Source organism: Maniola jurtina, chromosome 9 (assembly GCF_905333055.1).
Source record: "Maniola jurtina chromosome 9, ilManJurt1.1, whole genome shotgun sequence".
Lineage (NCBI taxonomy): Eukaryota > Metazoa > Arthropoda > Insecta > Lepidoptera > Nymphalidae > Maniola > Maniola jurtina.
In genome coordinates this window covers 4,754,321-4,774,118 of record NC_060037.1, presented here as the reverse complement: position 1 = coordinate 4,774,118, position 19,798 = coordinate 4,754,321, and the positions used below count along the sequence as shown (strand labels likewise).

At 33.4% G+C, this 19,798-nt stretch overlaps 3 protein-coding genes across 3 annotated transcripts in view; 1 reads left to right on the top strand and 2 right to left on the bottom strand.

Moving 5' to 3' along the window:
- Window positions 1-125: 125 nt before the first annotated feature.
- LOC123868316 (enoyl-CoA delta isomerase 1, mitochondrial-like) lies at window positions 126-5,602 on the bottom strand. The gene is made up of 5 exons (XM_045910790.1): window positions 5,448-5,602; window positions 2,599-2,834; window positions 1,811-1,957; window positions 1,276-1,488; window positions 126-922 (listed from the first exon to the last, which is right to left on the bottom strand). The coding sequence occupies exons 2-5, from the start codon at window positions 2,827-2,829 to the stop codon at window positions 665-667; spliced, it is 849 nt and encodes a 282-aa protein (XP_045766746.1). The 5' UTR covers window positions 2,830-2,834; window positions 5,448-5,602; the 3' UTR covers window positions 126-664.
- A 591-nt stretch (window positions 5,603-6,193) lies between these two features.
- LOC123868328 (nuclear envelope phosphatase-regulatory subunit 1 homolog) lies at window positions 6,194-12,043 on the top strand. Its single transcript, XM_045910807.1, has 4 exons — window positions 6,194-6,399; window positions 7,217-7,288; window positions 7,642-7,776; window positions 8,577-12,043. The coding sequence occupies exons 1-4, from the start codon at window positions 6,372-6,374 to the stop codon at window positions 8,720-8,722; spliced, it is 381 nt and encodes a 126-aa protein (XP_045766763.1). The 5' UTR covers window positions 6,194-6,371; the 3' UTR covers window positions 8,723-12,043.
- LOC123868305 (CYFIP-related Rac1 interactor A) overlaps window positions 9,474-19,798 on the bottom strand; it is a 48,457-nt gene continuing 38,132 nt past the window's right edge. The window contains exons 3-4 of the mRNA XM_045910772.1: window positions 18,980-19,257; window positions 9,474-13,755 (exon numbers count right to left, since the gene is read on the bottom strand). Of these exons, the coding sequence (XP_045766728.1) occupies window positions 13,491-13,755; window positions 18,980-19,257 (543 nt within the window). The 3' untranslated portion in view covers window positions 9,474-13,490. The remainder of the gene's footprint in view (window positions 13,756-18,979; window positions 19,258-19,798) is intronic.

Here is a 19,798-nt window from a genome sequence, read left to right as displayed (position 1 = left end):
GCAGCCAGTATTTTCTGTTATTCACCTCATTATTTACAATATAAAATTATAAATTACTAGATTATCGCCTGGTAAGTATAGGTGTTATATAAAAAAAAATGTTCATAACAATGACTATACATTACAATAATTGAATGGAAAACGTTATGAATGTTAGTTTGATAATTTTTTTATTGATCGTCATTTACTTAATGATAATAATCATCATCAGTTAGGCAGGTTTTTTATTTATAACTTTATATCTTTTGCATCTCGTAACTTTGATACTTACAATCTTAGTTTTCACATAACAAAAAGCGCATAGATTTCATTATTTACAAATAGAATACAAATTTTATATTATCTATCGTATTCACCGCAAAACCCAAAATATTATATATGGTCTTATACATATGGTGGTATTATATGGACTTATACATTTCTTTTCCTAAAATTGGTGTCACTTTTTTACGTCAAGACGTACACACACTCACGGCATATTATTATTCAACGTTGATAAGTATCCTTATCAATAGTTTAAAAAATAATACAAAACATAATACAGATGGTAATAAGAAGTCTGGCGTAAATTAGCCTTTATATTAATTTTTTTACGCTTCTTGGTATTTAAAATATTTTTGGGTCAAACGAACTTTTAATTTAATTTTAATTCTGTTTGTCTAACTCATTTGGCTGCCTTCTGTTTCAGAGCCTGTATGTACATTTCAAGACTTTGTTGTACTTTAGGATTTTTGAGGAAGCCTAGGAACTCTTGTACGTCAGCTTGTCTGTTTTTTTGTAAGTTTTTGATGGGCGCGTCTCTTATTTTCTGCTTGGTGAGAGAACGGGCCAAGGGTGGGATTCTATCGAATTTCTTCAAAAAACCCTTACATTTGTTGATCGCGTCCGATTTGTCGCTGGCGATTTCGTCGATAAGTCCAACCTGTAAGATTATACCTATTATGACTTTCGTTCAAACATCAATCTACCAATTATCTACCACAAATAATATCTTAAAATTGACTCTTGCGATTCCTTAGAATCTGAATCTCTGCGTTAACTTAACTCTTCGTCCTCTGTAAAAATACGTTCCATACTAACCGCATACTCAGCCTCACAAATGGGAATAGTTTGGTATATAATATTTGGTCCATGAACCACTTGGGCGCAACTATACCCTGGACTGTCTCGTTCAGCCGAATATTGAATACAACCTCCAAGTGCCGTATTGATATGGCATTTAAAACTGTCTAGTCAACTCCATAGTAAGATTAGGAGACTTCAAAAGAAACTAACCTTTAACGCTTCGTCCACTGTGAACATTCGTGCTGTGGTTAGCGCAAACTCAGCCTCCCGAACGGGAATAGTTTGGCACATAGTGTCCATGAACCACTTGGGCGCAACTATGCCCAGGGCTGTCTCGTTTAGCCCGATGGTGAATTTGCCTCCCACCATAGCGCGGTACTCGCATGACATTGATAAGAGACAACCACCGGCTGGTGCATGCCCCTAAAATGTCATGAAAAAAAATATAGCGGCAATAGAAATACACTAAAAATTTCAACTCTCTGCTTATTACGGTTCATGAGATATCCGCTGACAAACAGCCAGACGGATGGATAGACAGAGTGACAGCGGAGGTTTAGTAATTAATGCCCTTCGGGGTATAGAATGGGTAAAAAGACTCCTGACAATTATTTTCATCCCTTAGGCTAAGTATCTAAGAGACATAGCTGCATAGACATCCAGAAGTGACCCCTTAGGATTTTTAGGAATTTTATTTTAAATTTATTGAAGTCGGCTAGAAAGGAATAATATACCTGCTACTTACGTTTATAGCAGCAGCGGTGGCAAAGTTGGATCCGAACAATTTAAACCATACATCCTGCAGTGTAGTCCAGAATTCTTCCGCTCTCTTCATATCAGGCTTGTACATTTCCATTATGTCTAGGCCTGCTGAAAATACTGTTGGTGAGGACTGAAATATAAATGAAAATCTGGCTAATTCTGTAGTATCATTCTACTTTCTTTTTAGGCTCCTGTATCTCCAGAGTAGAATACACCTTTATCTCTTCATTGTCTTATCAAGGGAATCAAATCCTATAGGATATGATAGGCTTTCCGTCGACCTAGACTCATGAAATTTGGCAGATAGCAATGTCTTAAACAAAAGTACCTATTACAAAAAATATTTAAATATTTCTTGTATAATAGCATGGAACCCTTAGTGTGTGAGTCCAACTCACACTTGACCGGTTTTTTCTTTATATTTTTTTGGTTTTGTAGAATAGAAGTCATATTCAAAAGTCCATAGTACTGTCAGTAATAAGAAAAAAACTTTAATTTCTTTCCTATCTTTTTTGTATTTAACGCCGAATTTAAACACCAAGTGCCAAATATGTGTCTACTCCATAAATTGACACAATAATATGTATAATAAAAAGGGATAAAAAGAGAAGAACTAGAGAGGTCTTCTCAGTGAGAAATAGAGAGGATCTCGAACGCTTGGCAGTGTCATAAACGCTAGACTACACAAACAAATCCCGTAACTGGGTGATGGCCGATAGGAGGGACCTTTACTTGACTGACTCTTATACTTATAAATACGTAAGTACTTACCGAAGTCAATATCATCCCTTTACTCTTATTCTTGGCGACTTCATCAAGGGAATTACTAATCTCCTTCAACAGATCAAGGTTCAGGCTGTTGACTGGAGGTCTCTGCAGCGTCATGATGGCCACTCCATCGTTATCCACAGTCAAGTCTACTAAGGGACCTTTACTTGACATAGCTCTCAAACTCGGAGCCAACTGCCTTGCATTGTCGACTGTTCGCCGTAAAAGGAACATTTTACCTAAAACGAATACGCATGAGTTATCACTATTTATATTATTTACATTATGTATATATGAAGCACATCCTTATAAAATAGAACATACCTATTGGCAGTACCTATATTATAATGGAAACACATTCGCAACACGCTCATCGCAACACGACGCGTGTTATATCATTCTTGTTCAGGGAGTCGAGCTAACATAGAACGCTCTCTCTTGCACAATTGTATAGAAGTAAAAAGGACGCACTATGATCGTGGTTGGTCAGTGGCTGTGACCATTTCCTAAAAATGTAAGGCTGCGTTTATATTGCTCACTATAAAAAACCTTAAAGATTGCTAGCTTTTGTCTGTGTGGTATGAAGATAAAATTAATAATGAGATATTTTATTTGTATATACATTGTAAGTGAGTAGCTAATAAGAACAAATAAAACATAGGAAGTTAGGAAATAAGAAATATTGAGTATCCAGGTCAACAATATACCTATCAAGAATTAGTTTGAGAAATAGCCAAGTTAGGAAATAAACAGAACAGAACAGAATGACCGAAATGATAGGAAATGAACAATGACCAAGCCAGATCAACGTAAAATCAAAAACTGGGAACAAACGCAAGGAGCAACAAAAGACACGACAAGAGCCAATTAAGACCGACATCTTGGTCACAACGGGAACATGCCCTATGTCTAGTTATCTGTGATCGATGATGTGCGGTTTCTTCTCTTCTTCTTCTCTCTGGGCTGGTTTCCGCACTTAAACGTTTCCGTCTGTTGTGCGTGTGCGGTTTCTTAGTTCCATATTAGTTAGCTCATCTCCCTGAACAGGGTACAGTAGGTAGATAGTGTCACAGTACACTATCACTGTATAGTCACTTCACTATTCCCTTTGAGTACTGAGTAGCAAATGTGTTTCAATCGTAATTCTAATCATTAAGATCTCTACAAAAAGCTTGTTGGTCAAAAAACGTTAAGTAGAGATTTTTAAATGGATTTCAGTTTTTTTAGTAGATGTAATTATAATTCTTCAACAAATTAGATTATGATTAACTTACCTACCTACCTATTTTATATTTTATACTAGCTTATTAAACAATAAACGTAAAAAGTGTTATGAAAAAAATTACAATACAATGGAAAATTTAAATTCTTGCTAAATGTCTTCACAAGATAACTGCAAGATAAGGCTTGAAATGAAACAACTTTTTTATCTCCTGACATGCTTACATAATTTAAAATGTGCACAGTTAGACTGCTCATTCGCTTGTGCTAAAATGTCTGAATCTGAAAAAATCAAGATCCTATTCTGTTTTTATTGTTTTTCATTAGTTTTTGTACAGAACAGCATTTAAAGAAGATAAATTATACATCAAACTAAGTCCAAACTACAAAGATTGAACTGAATGAGTAAAGAACTACATTTTGAGGGGTAGTTATGTTATTTAAACCACTTTTTTATTGGTAGGATACATCCATTACTTTTTGATTATTAATTTTATGTATTGCACCAATAAATAGCAGCTAGCAAAAATTTTCCACATATGTAATAGAAGACATAATAGTGTGAGTATCTACATATTATATGGTGTGATAAAAGTAATTAAATAATTAAATTAAATATAAAAACTCAATAACATAGTTATCAATAAAATTATATCATGATAATAAACCTACATCAACAGGTAGGTAGTTTTTAAGGTTCTGCACCCAAAGGCTAAAATGGAGCCACTCTGCTGTGTGTTTGTCTGTCTGTCCTTGTGTCATGGGTCTCTAGCTCATGGCAGGTATTCGTGTATTATCTATGGCTCAGATGAAATTAGTTAAACCTGAAGTTTTGGTATTTGGTGTAAAATGTTGACCCAAAACCAAATATTGAATAAGAAATTCAATTACATAAATAATTTTTCAAAGGATTCCTACTCTCATTGGTTCTTTGGTACAAGGACTCTTTGGTTTTCTAGGATAAAAGTAATCTATGCCCATCTCCTGCCCGGCTAGCATGGGCAGTAGATAAAAATTATATCCCCCGATTATATCCACTGATGTCATACAAATCAGTGGATATAATCGGGGATATAATTTTTATCTACTGCCCATGCTAGCCGGGCTGGATGAAAGCTTTCTCCATACCAAATTTCGTCAAAATCGGTTAACTGTAACCGGTTAACGGAACTCTAGCACACTGACGGACAGACATTTTTTTTTGCAAATATTACTTAGTTATGATAAGTAAGGATTTAAAAGCAAGAAGTTTATTACAATTTTGTTTCAATTTATTCATTGAAAAAAAAAAAAAAACAAGTAGGTAAGTAATTTTACATAAGTACTTAATAAGAATGGCTGTGATCTACTTTTAACGAAATCAATCTATTTAATGAATCTCAATTTAATGAAAAAAATACACTTTATTATAGACGTAAGTATGGCAAATCAACCAGCTTTTCCTCTAAAGGTACATACATAGATTAATATGTAAATTGTAATGGTACTTACATATATACAAAGTAAAACAGGTAAGTACATAAAAAACTTAAATTCTTGATTGATCAATCAAGTTTAAGTTTCAATTTAACTTTTAGTAAAGTACCTACTTCTAGTCAAACGAAAAAGTAAATATTATAAGCATAACTTACCTTTCAATGAAATATTCAAATTCAATACGATATACTCCACTCGGAACTTCTATTTTTTGCAATAATTTTTAAATTCTGTGAACTCTGAACTTGGACTTTGACCAAACTTTAAAATTGGAGGCTATTTGTCTTTCTCTGTGTTGTTTTGTCAGTCATTTTGACATTTGACGGCTCTCTAGAACACAGACGAATTACCAAATATTAAAGCGAAGTTCTACCAAAGCAGTGGGAAATAGGCACAGCTCGATAAAAATATCAACAAAATGTTATTCATTATTTTATTAATTAATAACTAATATTATTAATGATAAATAACCTATCTGAGCCTTTTTGGAGTGTTTTTTTTTGTTAAAACTGACTGGAAAGGGCTCTTTAAGGGGATGCCGTGCGTATATCGGCGAGCGTCGACACAGACGGGATCCATACTTGTATAGTTTAACTAACTTGTTGTTGTTGTTGATTATTTTAGTGGCTTTTTGTTGTGCCACACAGCACAATTTACCTAGGTACTTCGCCAAAGACACGTTGTTTGGAGAAAACACAAAGGAGGTTGTACAGTTTATTTACATCCAAGATAATAGGTCCATGCATCCAAGTCTTTTCTGGACAATCCCAGTCCGATTTGTGGTAACTAGACTAGATGGTTATAAATAACTACAAACTTGACATTGGCTAATCTTTGCAAAGCCAGTCGAGAGAGAAAAAAAAAAGTTTTTGGTCAGTGCCGTCAAGTGTCAGACTGACACTTGACAGAAGAGGTAATTAAAATTTTGATTTTGGGTTATTGTTGCGGTTTGTTGAAAAATATTGTATTTTGACTATAATTCATCATAATTTAAAGTAAACTACCTGTGGAAGTAAAAGTTATTCTTTATAGGGTTAATAAAATATGTAAAAAACGAATACTAAGACAGGTATTATAAAATGTCTTTAGAACAGACAGCCTGTGATGGTAAGTGATAAAAGTAAATTATATTAAATGTGCACGTTTCATTGTTTTTCAGATATTTTATTTAGGTGCTAGTTATTCGTTGTCTTCGTTTACGACAGTCCAGATTCAGGCTGCATAATCACCTGGTATTTGGTGTGATTGCAGTCAATCCCATACCTATTGAGTTTAAAAAAAAGATATAGTGTCCCTGTAACGGATTATTGCTTCATCGAGCCTTAGTTTAGTTCAAAATGGAAACAATGTTTTTCTTCAGTGGCACAGCTCTGGTCCAGTGAGAGGATATACCTAGTAGCTAGTTAGCACCTTATCTGCATAGCAGTCAAGCTGTGCTAAGATGCTTTGTAGAAACCAAATTAAGGTTTAAAAAACTGTGATACCCATTCCAGGATAGCCTGCTTCCATCTCAGACTTTTTTGCCTTAGTCACTTACTACCAGGTTGTTGCTTAAGTTCTAGCATCACATAAGAGGAAACTAACCACTTTACAGGAGAGTGAAAAAACTTGTTCCAAAGGTATGATTGTTTGATGGACACCATGCTGTTACTTTTTATTCCTGTTAGAGTTCCCATTGGCCTTTTTCTTGTTTTTGATTGGCCAAAACAATGCTTCTCTAAATTCTCTAGGGAATTGCATCAAAATGATCAAACTACCAAAAAATGACTTATGTGGTGTTAGAACTTATATTAATGAATAACAGTGAAGGGCTAAAAATATTGTTTAGATTTAAAAATCTTCATGTTTCTTTTTATTTTGTAAATTTGCAAGTACCTTGTAAAACGTGTGTGTTAATATCTAAGATTGCAAGCTATTCTTACAGACTTAAAGGCTTTCGAAAGGAGATTGACAGAAGTTATAGCATGTCTTCAGCCTGCTACTATGAGATGGAGAAGTAAGTAACTATTTAAAACTTAATTTAAATAACTTGATGTTATAAGTACTCACATCAAACATACTTCAATTTGCAAGCAGAATTAGGTCCTCTCATTGTATTATAAGTTATAACCAAGATTTTGTATTGATGGCTGACAACTCATTGGCAGTTCCTCTGGTGCTGCAAATGTTCATGGGTGGCAGTAATCACTTAACATCAGAAGACCCGCCAGCTCGTTTGCTCAATATTTTTACTAAAAAAAAAGAAGATTCATTCTTATCCCATTGTTTCAGCAATTGTTGATACGTATTTGTTTTAAAATTCGTCTTCAGTAGGAAGACTAATTTATGAGGATATTATTTCTTCTCCAGTTCTCCTGGCAGTGGTGTCAGTCTGCACGGCCATAGCAGCATGGCACTGGCTCACTGACCCGCTCACCCCTGTGGTCTCGCTCACACAGTCACTGTGGAACCATCCCTTCTTTGCTTTCACTTCTACATTTTTAGGTAAGTTACCAAATTTTTGAGACAGCAATGAATAACTTAGAAGTTGTATTGAGAGTGAATAGATAATATTTTAAAAATTGGTCACATTCTCACAAATGATGTACATTTAATCACCTAATTATAAATGCGAGTGTGTGTTAGTTTATTAGCTTTTCCTTCAATCATACCACAACCAACGGAACAATGGATTGATGTGATTTTATGCATGGATATAAATAAAGCACCTGCAGAGTGACATAGGCTACTTTTAACCCTGGAAAATAAAAGAGTTCCCACAGGAATATAGATATAGCAAAAGCTAGTGGAATATAGCTTGCACTGCAACACTACTATTGAAGTAAATATCATTGCAATTAACAGCAAAGACTCTCCAGCCTATGTGTGGGCAATCTTAGATGTAAATAAAAATTAACTTAGTGTGTGTTCACATTCTATGAAAATTTGCATCATGTATCTGATTGAAAATAATGTACAAAGTTGTGTGAAGGTAGACCATCACACTAATATTATAAAGGAGAAAGTTTGTATGTGTGTATGTTTGTTACTCCTTCACGCAAAAACTACTGGACAGATTGGGCTGAAATTTAGAATGGAGATAGAATATACCCTGGATTAGCACATAGGCTACTTTTTATCCCGGAAAATCAAAGAGTTCCCACTGGAATTTTAAAAAACCTACATCCACGCGAACGAAGTCGCGGGTATCAGCTAGTCAGTACATAAGGTGTACATCATCACATCACTTACTAGGCATCAGCTACTATATTTTGTAAATAAGACAATTTTTAATTTTGTTCCAGTATTATTGTTCATGATGGGAGTACATAGAAAAGTGATTGCACCAAGTATTATAACAGCCCGCACTCGGTCAGTCCTAAATGATTTCAATATGTCTTGTGATGAAACTGGGAAGCTTATTTTGAAGCCCCGTCCGGCAAACACTTAAGAGTGGCTCTCATTCCTCTGTATATATTATTTAAGTAAAATATTGTTTCAATTTTGTTAAGGTGTTAAAAAATAAAACGAATTATAGAGAGACTATTTGTTTATTATTTATAACTTTGGTGTGTTTTATTACATAATAAATAAATGAAAACTAAGAAAATAGGTCTTAATTTATACATTTGAAACAAGTTAGTTAAAAACTCAATCGACTTTAAAGTTTAAACCATTCCATAATAAAGTACAACAGTTAGACTACAATATGCATTACATTTCTAGTATAATATATTTTGCTAAGTAATAATAATATTATTATATATTTATTTTCAATAAAGGAATTTAAGTTTTAACAGATCACAATAGTTCAAAAGTAATTCAATTATAGTTAATTGAAGTAACTGCAATAAATTATATGAATAAGTAGATTAGTAGTATATTTTATAGTTTCAGCATTTTCAATAAATGGATGTGATTATGCAAACTACATCAATCCAATAAAATTAATTGGAATTATTTTGATATAATAGTTCACTTGGAGACAAATCCAATATTTGTATTGGATTTATTTTTGCATAACTATATCCAATTTAAATAGGTTAAATAGCAAAGTAAAGGGTGTTTTGTGGATGATTTTAAAAATCGACCAATCGTTTTTTTTTAGGAGAGTATAAAGTGTAGTTAAAAAATGTTCAAGAAGTATTTGATGACTTCAAGAGAAAAGAGTTTTTATCAATAAAGCTTAAAACTAGAATTACATTTCACGCAACTTAATAAATTGTATGCACAAAGCACTGCATGTTTTAATTTTAGAGCAGCAAAAACAAATTTTGTGGCAAATTAAACTGCCAAGTGGACCAGCTAGCTTTTATGTAAAAATCTCACGTTATTAACAATTTCAACATTCCCAAAACATTCATGCGTATAAACGAGCGGTATTATTAAAATTTAGGTGTAGGTACATAAATATATTGCTTTTTCTTATACATTTTTTCCTGCAGGTATTTTTATAGTTTTTAAGCCTCAGTGAGTTTGTAAATGTTACAAACGCACAATTTGTAGGTAAATAGGAAGTACCCTATTTAATTTTTGTAAAAATTACAAATACCATCTTGATTGAAGTTTTGCCTTAGTTTCTATTTATATTTTAGCATGTCCCATTATTTTGATTTTCTTTTCAAAAAATTTTGGTATAAACTTTGATTATATTATGAATCGGGCAGTGTTTTTTATAAGAACGTATTTTTCCTTCAATTCCTCAAAAATGCAAATGATACAGAGTAAATTCTAATTGGATTCTAACAAATGAATACATCAACAGTAATCAATATTAACTACATATTCATATTATAAACAACAATATTGTGCCATCTGTGCAAGAAATATAAGTAGGTAACTCTACTTTTATAATACTTAATAAATCTACTCTAAGATTTTAATAGTTGTGCTAAGTTAAATAATTATATAAGGAAATTTGAATCAACTAATAAATATTTTTCTAGTAAGTAATATAAAGAATTAGTTCAAGTATCTACTTTGTAAATTGTAAAATAAGTATAAAAAGTTTACATATTTTTTGTATACGTTTATTTTGTGGTACAACTTTTCTTTTGATTTCACTACAATTTTAGTGTCATTTGAATATATAAGAGCTAAATTGGCGCTAGTAGACGACAAAAAGTCCATATATTTTCTCTATATAACTTCTGTAAATCCATATTAGCGTTTTAAGTAATAATGCATGTACATCATATTATGGGACATTTACTAATTATATTATTATGTAGTAGGTTTTGTGCAATACAATACACACATTAGCGTGGAAGACTTAGGCTAGTTAAACATCAATATAGTTTAGTATATTTAACACAAAAAATATTTTCAAAATCAAAGTGACACTAGAATTTTTGAGCGTGTACAGCAGCTATTAATTTTTTCCTAACACAAACATTATTTTAAAATTATTTATTTTTATCTACATAATTATTTTAATTTTGTTAACTAATTAAAAAAAATGTAAACTGTATATATGCTTATATCCTAAATATTATCTTACGCCAATTAATAATAATTAATCAAACATATATGTATAAAAGTTCCATTTTAAAATAACTTTGATAGATTTAACATCAAGGCAGTGGTACATGCATAATTTTATCACTTAACATTCATAAAGGCATTATCAAATAACTCGAATCCTGAGAAAATACATGCTCAAATTGCTTAAAGCTACTGCAATAGTTAAAAAAAAGAAGGAAAAAATTATACTTATTTGTTACAAGCACTGCTTCCCTATCGTATTTCATCATCCATATTTTAATCGGATTTTTTCATTCAACAGTTTTGAGAAATTTCCTGAAGGTAATAATATTATGTATTTAAGTAAGTATAAATATTTTTTATAAGTGTTAATCGATTTCTTTTTTCACTATGGGCTAAGTATATAAAATTTTCTTAAGTGTTCTCAAAAAATTTCAGCGGGTATTTTGCCAGGTTCGCATAATATAATAGGTATGTAAGTAGTTTTATTTTTTCACCTAAAATATAGTTTGTCTAAATAATTGTTTATCTACGTATAAAAAAATTTACCAATTCTCAGGGTCCAGTCTCGCTATATTAAATTTTTAAATCACATGAATAAGAGAACTAATAAAATATTTATAATTTTTGGAATAATCGGGGCCTGATTTTGGGATATCTTATACTAAAATTATGAACATATACCTAATATAAATGAACACGCGCAAACCATCTGAATTCGGGGTCTTAATAAAATTTTGAATCTTTTGTAATATTACTTACCTTAAAATATCTATTGACCAAATATTTTATATTGCACAATTCGCTATCAATACTATTTAAAATGTCAAGGCAGTTCCGTTTTTTTTATTACTAAATATTATTTAGTTAATACTTTCTTAATGGATAAATATAATAATAATTATCTTCTTATTATTTTAATGTTTAAAAACTAATATTAACTTACAAAGTGACTTTGAATAAATTCTGTTACACCCGAATACTAAAGAGCGCTTTACAATTTAAGCGCACGTTAATAATAATGAATTTTATAAATTTTAAAATTATATAATAATGAATGAGGAAAGAAGTCAATGATTTTTGACTTTTTTTGTTTGGACAAAAAACTTTAATTATAATTTAAGGTGCGCTTAAATTTTAGGAAGTGTTTCCATATTCGGGGGTTAATATTACCGACATACATACACACCTACACATATCTACATACACCTTGCACACGTGTGGGGTAAGGGAAAGATTTCTCAAAAATAAATTTGCAGAACATTGCTTTTCAAGCATTCGGCTAAGTTATTTTTTTAACTAACAGAGTACCTCTACTTTACCACGAACATAATAGATATATCGCGATATTATATTACTGTATCACTTTTTAGTTCAAAGCCTTTGTTAATGTGAAAAGCAGTATTAAGTAAAAAAAACATAATAATAGGTACTGACTTGTTTTCTTCTGTCCTCGTTTTTTGGAAGTTAAGATAGCCTCTGATAATTTTTTTTGGTTCATTTCATTTGGTAGTTTGTTTTGACATAATTAAGATTATTAATCGGGTTCAAATAATATATATGGACATTAATATTGTATTTATAACGTAAGAATAACGATTATTATAATATAGCTAAATGATATTATATGCACAAATGGTCAACAACCATCAACAGGTATTATACTCCAATACCGCATGGGCGAGCAAGAGCGTGGCTGTGGAAGTCCCTGTAAGATACTTATGTCCAGCAGTGGAGTCCATTGGTTGAGGATAATCATAATACACTCCATTAAAGGCCTAAACATTAGTCGAGTGGAAAAGGAGAAAAAAAGTATAATCTCTGCTCTCCACAGCTACAAAGGATTTTTTATACATAATAGTGTTAACATTTTTAAAAAATTGCTGAAAACCTGTAACCACTCATCATTTTGAGGTAATCTATTTATACAAGATGCATTTATCTGATATATTGTGGGCCTTTTTCTATAAAATAATATTATACCTAGGTGTTTTAACAAAATTGCTCATAGAGTATTTTTTAACATGTGATACATACCATATCGTATATTAATTCGTTCAAATTAACTGCGATAGATAACAAAAAGATACATTTTGATATTTAAATACAAGTTTTGATACTTTAAAAAGAAAAGAAAATTATTTGCATAGTTATTTTCAAGGACTCACATCCATTAAATTATAACATTAACTACAACATTTAATACCTATCTACTATTTATACTTACCTTAAGTAACTTCTTTTTGTTGAAGCTTGATCTCAAATATAAAATTGGGCCATCATGTTTCCCAGACGTAAATATGTATGCCGCCCTACAGCCTTCTCCGTTACTCATAACCAATCTTAAAGCTGATACACATTTTGCGAAGTACTAAGTGTTTAGTAGAAAAGTGTAACGTAGAATAATATAGAATGTAAGACTATCGTTTTCTGTAGGTAGAATCGTAAAAAGGATAGCACTATTTTTAGACCTGACAATTTTGTTTATAACCAAATAAGTACCACTTTGTTATTAAATACAACACTTCGCAGAACGTGTAGACGTTTCAATCAACCTTTATTAATCAAGTAGGTAACCAGTCTTTATTCTAACACGACTGAATTCCTATGAAGATCATGCTCCAACAAAAACAGATACACGGTTAAAAAGTGCAAAATAAATGCCAACGAGAAATCCCCACGCAATTATTGTCACATCATTCCCCACAGCAACATGCAAGGCTGGAGTGGTGTCCTCACGCAGCCAACAACGCCCTTATATTCTTCGGCGTCGACTGACTGTTTAAATGTTTTGTTGTGTATCTAAGAGCGTTTAATAGAGGCTCTGCCTTAGGCGGGGGTTGTTGTTGAAGGAACTTCACACAGCCTTTGACGTCCACGGAGGAAGAACGGCAGAAGGCTCCAGAAGGATGCACCCAGTCGTACAAAATGATAAGACCTACCATAACTCGAAGGACCAAAAGCGATGTTTCCTCCCGGCTAAATTGGGCAACCAGTTTTCTGAAAGGAGAAATTTTAAACGTTAGTTATGTTGTCGGCTTTCTGTTGAAAGAATCGAGAAATGCTTAGATAAACGCTGAAGTAGGTACCTATTATTCATAGCCCAAACAATAATTGCAATACGATATTCTAATATCGTGGGTAATGTTTGACGATCAGAATCACCTCTGATTGGCCGATACTCTCTCACTATTGGTTGTAATGCATTGTTGCAGTCAGAATACCATAAATTCAGTCAATCACGACAATTGAGATTATGAGCAATGATTGACTGCAGCTCTTTCACAATCGACCAACAAGTTATAGTCAATATAGTTTTTGAGGATTCAGCTAGTTTTTCATGATACTATATTTCGTAAAGCATAATAAGTAGGTATGATATTAATAAAGGGGCGACATTATCACAACTCTAGTAACCTCCGCCTTTATAGAAGCTTTGCGTCGTAGTTATTCTTTTGTAAGACGTAGATCGCAATAGATAAATGCAAAACGATTAGAAATTGTGTTTACCGTTACAATAACCACACTTCCTGTGACCTTAATACAAACCGACCTACATATACCGACCAACTGGCCTAAATAAATATATAATAAGACCCACAGATGACTATTCCCATGTTATTGTTAATTATTACTAAAACTATGTAGTATGTTACATACATAGATATGAATGACCTGTATCTATCCCAAATAAATAAATACAGTACATAGGTGCTCGTTTCTATGTAATTGAATATAAACAAGATAAAAACCAGCCATAGTCAGTCTTGCATATTTTTCCGTAGCTTGAAAAAAACAGTTACAGATTTTAAGAACTTCGAATTTGTTTACTTTCTCGAATACTGCGTAAATAATGTTTTATCCAATAGACAGTAAGTAACTTATTGAATGCTACAATTCTTGCAAATATATATACTTACATAAATCAGTGACTAGCTGCTAGTGGCAGAAGCAGGAAAACTAACCAAACAACAATCCAACAATAGATTCAGAGCAACAATTTCAGAGATCAATATTAATACCATATTTGTACATAATATGTTACGTTCATATTAAATGGCGTATAAAATACGTTCTCACATTAGAGTAAGACAAAGATACAAAATGCAGGAGATAATGCTTTACAAATGTGACCCAAGTCTGTGTGTCGTTTTAAGGTTTTACTTTAGACAAGAAGGACGAGACAAAAACGAGAGAGAGAAAGAGAGACGAAATGAAAAATTACCTAATTTATCAGGTTAGGTCCCACACCACACTATTTTTTGTTAGAAATCGAATAGGTGTCGATTACATGACGTGTCAATGTATTTTGCGGGTAGGTAGGTATTTTTATAGTCTCACCTGTTAATAGATAAAAGGATATTCCATATTAAAATGCAAGCTGTGTGTCATCAATTGACTATTACAATCCCGACAAAATGTTTTATCATTCAAGGCACACGGACCTATTGTCACTTTCAATGGCTCGGTCGATATATTGGGCTATCGTGACTGAAGCAAAAGACATAACATACAAACATACGCAAGCAATAGAAATCTCTATTTATACAATTTTAAGAGTTATACTCGTATGCGCATGAATTTCATGAGTATCGCAATGAGGCAGACCATATCAACCGAAATAGTTTGATAAGGAAGCGACACAGGCAGAGGTTTTACGTCAGAGTATGACCAGTTAGTTACTCCTAACTTACGAGTATATATGTCATCGGATACTCGATATACTGTAAACAGAAAATTCAATTACTTTGCACCTTATGTTATTACTTATAAGATTGAAATTATGTTACTTCATTGATTAACGGAATTATATCAAATTCCTAGATTTCCGGCCAAACGAAAAAGCCAATGAAACAAACAATACCTACTGATTATATTATCACAAAGTGTTTACATACCTGTGTAGATATAAAGAAATCATCAATATGATAGGAACGATAAATACTGAAGCATAGACTGTACCTACCTAATTAATTACACTTGTTTGGTTAAGAAAATACTCTGTGATAGTTATGTTAGATGACGGTAGATGAAAATAGTTTATTGGATTAAGCACAAATTGATGTATTATTAACGAGGTAAGAAGTTTAGCAAAATTGTTGTCAAAGGTGGCCAAGGATAGAACTACAAAATCAGTATACACTCTAGAAAAACTAAAAACAAAAACAATATTTCAGCAGAGTTCGAATGAAAAGGCTGATTATGACTTTTTAGACGTGAAAGATGAGAAATAAATCCTTAAAAATTACAAGTCGATAAACAAGATTTAATAATTTAGTTAAAATTTGAACAAGATTATAGACATGATGAATATAGACAAATACCTATTGGATGTTATATCCGTCTTATACGGTGCAGAAAAAAAGTGTAAAACCACGATTGGTTTGATGGTTACGAAACATAAGTACTTAATCTTAAAATTACTATTAGGTACCGATTTTGGTATCTTTATGAGCATCTAAAATACCCAATAATTTTTTGTAATCGACGAAAGATACAATACCAAGTCTGTGGTTTGCTAGTTTACAACAAAATTGTAAATAAATGAAATAGGTTCAAGTACCAGTCTCACTGTTTCACAGATAGTATGGTAATGAGGAAGGAAATAATCGTAAATCGAAAGGGGAGATACGCAGTGCGATGTGAGTGACATTTGATTTATCATTATTTCATCAGAGCTTGTTTGGAGGCGTACCTACCTATCAGTGTCATGTGTCGACACACGACCCCAGTAATATCTGGTAATATAATAAATTAGCTTATGCCCGCGACTTCGTTCGCGTGGATGTAGTTTTTTAAAAAGTAGCCTATGTGCTAATCCAGAGTATAATCTATCTCCATTCAGCCCAATCCGTCCAGTAGTTTTAGCGTGAAGGAGTAACAAACATACACACACACACACACACACACATACAAACTTTCGCCTTTATAATATTAGTGTGATTCGCCCTTGTCGCAATAACGATGTCCAGTGTGCAATGTGCATTACTCCATGTGCACTTAAATGAATTAATTGATGGCAATTTTCATTGTGTTGTTTCAATTTTCAAGTGCCGTGTGGTGACGGCAGATCAGAATACAGTTGTCACCACCCGTCTTATTCCCGCGGGTGTCCTACGAGGCAACTAAGGAAATATAACGGAGAACGGGCAGCAGCGTCCTTTGTGCTACTGCTACCATCTATTGCGATCACCAACCTGTCCTGTTGCCCAGCAAAGTGGTGATTATGGGCAAACCCTCTCGTTGGGTCAGGCCTTTAGTCCAGCAGTGGACTGTTATAGGCTATAATTGATGATTGATGAATTCTCATTAGCAAGAAACTGCATATTGCTCCGCCCAAATCTAACAGGACGACCTAGACAGCAGTTCTTAATAACTTCACTCCATCTTCGTGATGATACCAACATTTTTTTCCAAGTAATATATTCGGAGCATTTCACAGTAGAGCACCCGTCCAGGGTATTAAATCACACTAATATTATAAAAGCGAAAGTTTGTATGTGTGTGTGTGTGTGTGTGTGTGTGTGTGTGTGTGTGTGTGTTTGTGTGTGTGTGTGTGTGTGTGTGTGTGTGTGTGTGTGTGTGTGTGTGTGTGTGTTTGTTACTCCTTCACGCAAAAACTACTGGACGGCTGAAATTTGGAATGGAGATAGATAATATCCTGGATTAGCACATAGGCTACTTTTTATCCCGGAAAATCAAAGAGTTCCCACGGGATTTCGAAAAACCTAAATCCACGCGGGCGAAGTCGCGGGCATCGGCTAGTACTTGAATAAATAGAAGTTTATTTCAAGACATATTAAAACTTATGTGAACCTCTGCATGGTTTCTACACCAGCTGAAAACTTGCAGCGGCAGTTTACATAACAGCAGTCTAGCCTGTTAGCTATCATGCTTGCACTCTGGCAGCGCTGCTGGCCCGTACTACAGAAGGGATGCAGATCTTTCGCGCATATTAACTGCACAGTACACATTCTGACGTCAGCAAACATTCCCTGATGCAATACAGAAACGGAGCGGCCCCATCAAAGTCCTAAGAGCATTGTCATATTATTGCACACGAAAGGCGATGTATGGCCTTTTGTTAAAACCACAAATGTTGTTTGTTTTGTTGTTGTTTGTTGTTTTGTTGTTGTTGTTGTTGTTTTTGTTTTGTTGGTTGTTTAAAGTAACCACAGACAGCATTTATCATAATGTAACCTAAGCATTTATAATTTTTAACGACTCACAAATTCTGCATACAATATTTTACAGAAGAAATCTTTCACATTTGACTTTAAAATCTGGTATTTTTAAGAGTTAGGTAGTTTTTTAAGCCAGGCCTTTGTAGGCTAGTGCATTTTAGTTCCACCAAGGTAAGTAGAAAGATCAAATTCTAGGCAATGACATTCGCAGCCACGCAAATCATTCTGAACCAAAATGTGGTGCCGCCATACTACGTCCTCTGAACTATGAGTAATGATCATGCTGAGCTAAGCAGGGTGACGTTCATGACCGTTGGTTTAGTCATACGGGCTCTTTTGTTTACAAATATTATGAAATTAATTGCTTGCATGTTAATTGGTCAATGCCTCAAATTATTTAATGTGTTAATAAAGTTCGAAGCCGATTTTTTTCTTTTTATACCTTATCAAACCATAGCTAAATTGGGATTAGATAAATTGTTAACCTGATAATAATGGTATTGCTTACATCCACAGTTGTGTGGGAAAATTTCAAGGTTTTCTAATTTCCTAATTCTAGCTTTTTACCTTTCTGGAAGTGACTCCTCATGCTTATCTTAGCTACATACCTATACTAGACATTTTAGAAATAGAAATAGAGGGCTCTCTCCGTCACTCGCTCCATACAAACGTAATTCGTCTCTCATTGGAATACTAACCAATCATACTCAATGGAATTTTGTAGAAACGTTCCGGGAACTAATATCTATGCCTGTGGTTTTCCAGATTTCCGTTAAACTATTCGGTTTCAAAGTTACGCGGTCTTAAAAATTCACATACAAATCTTTGAGCCCCTGTAATTTTAAAACTACATATTTTTAGAAAAATCTAAAACACCACAGGCACAGTATTAGTTTCTAGAATATATCTGCAAAATTTCATGGACTTGGGTTGTTTAATATTCAAATGAAATTGGAACGACGATTGTATGGAGTAAGTGACGGAGAGAGCCCTGCTAACATAAAAATTCTGCAACATATCGGGTAAAACAAATTACTTACGGATTTTCTAACATCCTCAAACACACTTTGGCCATCGTGCTGAGCGTTTCCGTCGTGTTCTCCAAGTCTTGCTGGTTATCGTTCACAAACTGGCTGGTTGCCTCAGACAGTACTTTGAGCATTGGCGTGGCTTGGGCGTAGAAAAGGGACATTCTGTTAGCGTATTCCGCTCCTATGTGAGGTTCTTCGCCTGGAGGAAGTTCTGCATTGATGAGACCACCGCGGGACACGATTCTTCTGTAGTAGCTGAAGTCGTTTTGGATAGCTGGTGTTTTCATCTGAAAAATAAATCACCAATGTTGTACTGACGATTTGGAAGTGGCGAGAAGTGGGTGGATGAGGAAGCTGGAGGTCCGTGCGCGCTCATGGAAAGATTAAAACGTCCAGTAGTGATCGAAAACAGGGAGACTGATGATGATGTTGGGAGCTAATCATAGTAATCTTTATTGCGATGTTAGTCTTCTTGCAAAAACTAATCGTGACCTCAAGGCTCATATAAAATTATATCTTATGAATCAATCTTCCTACTAAGAATTCTATTTGCGACAGTCCTAAGCCAGGGAAACTTTTACTAGCTTAATCCGAAATAAAGAATAGAAATTTTCAAAAAATGTGTAATTTCTGTTGCCGCTAAAATGAAAATTAAAAATAAAATAAAAAGTGCTATTTTTTGTACGATGGTACGGAACTCTTCGTATGTGAGCCCGATTCGCATTTGGCCAATTTTTATTTATACTATTTATTTACCTAACCTAAGTAGTTTTTCTACATTTGTATTTGTAAGCCAAATAGGTACTATTCAGTTTTTCACTAGTTTTT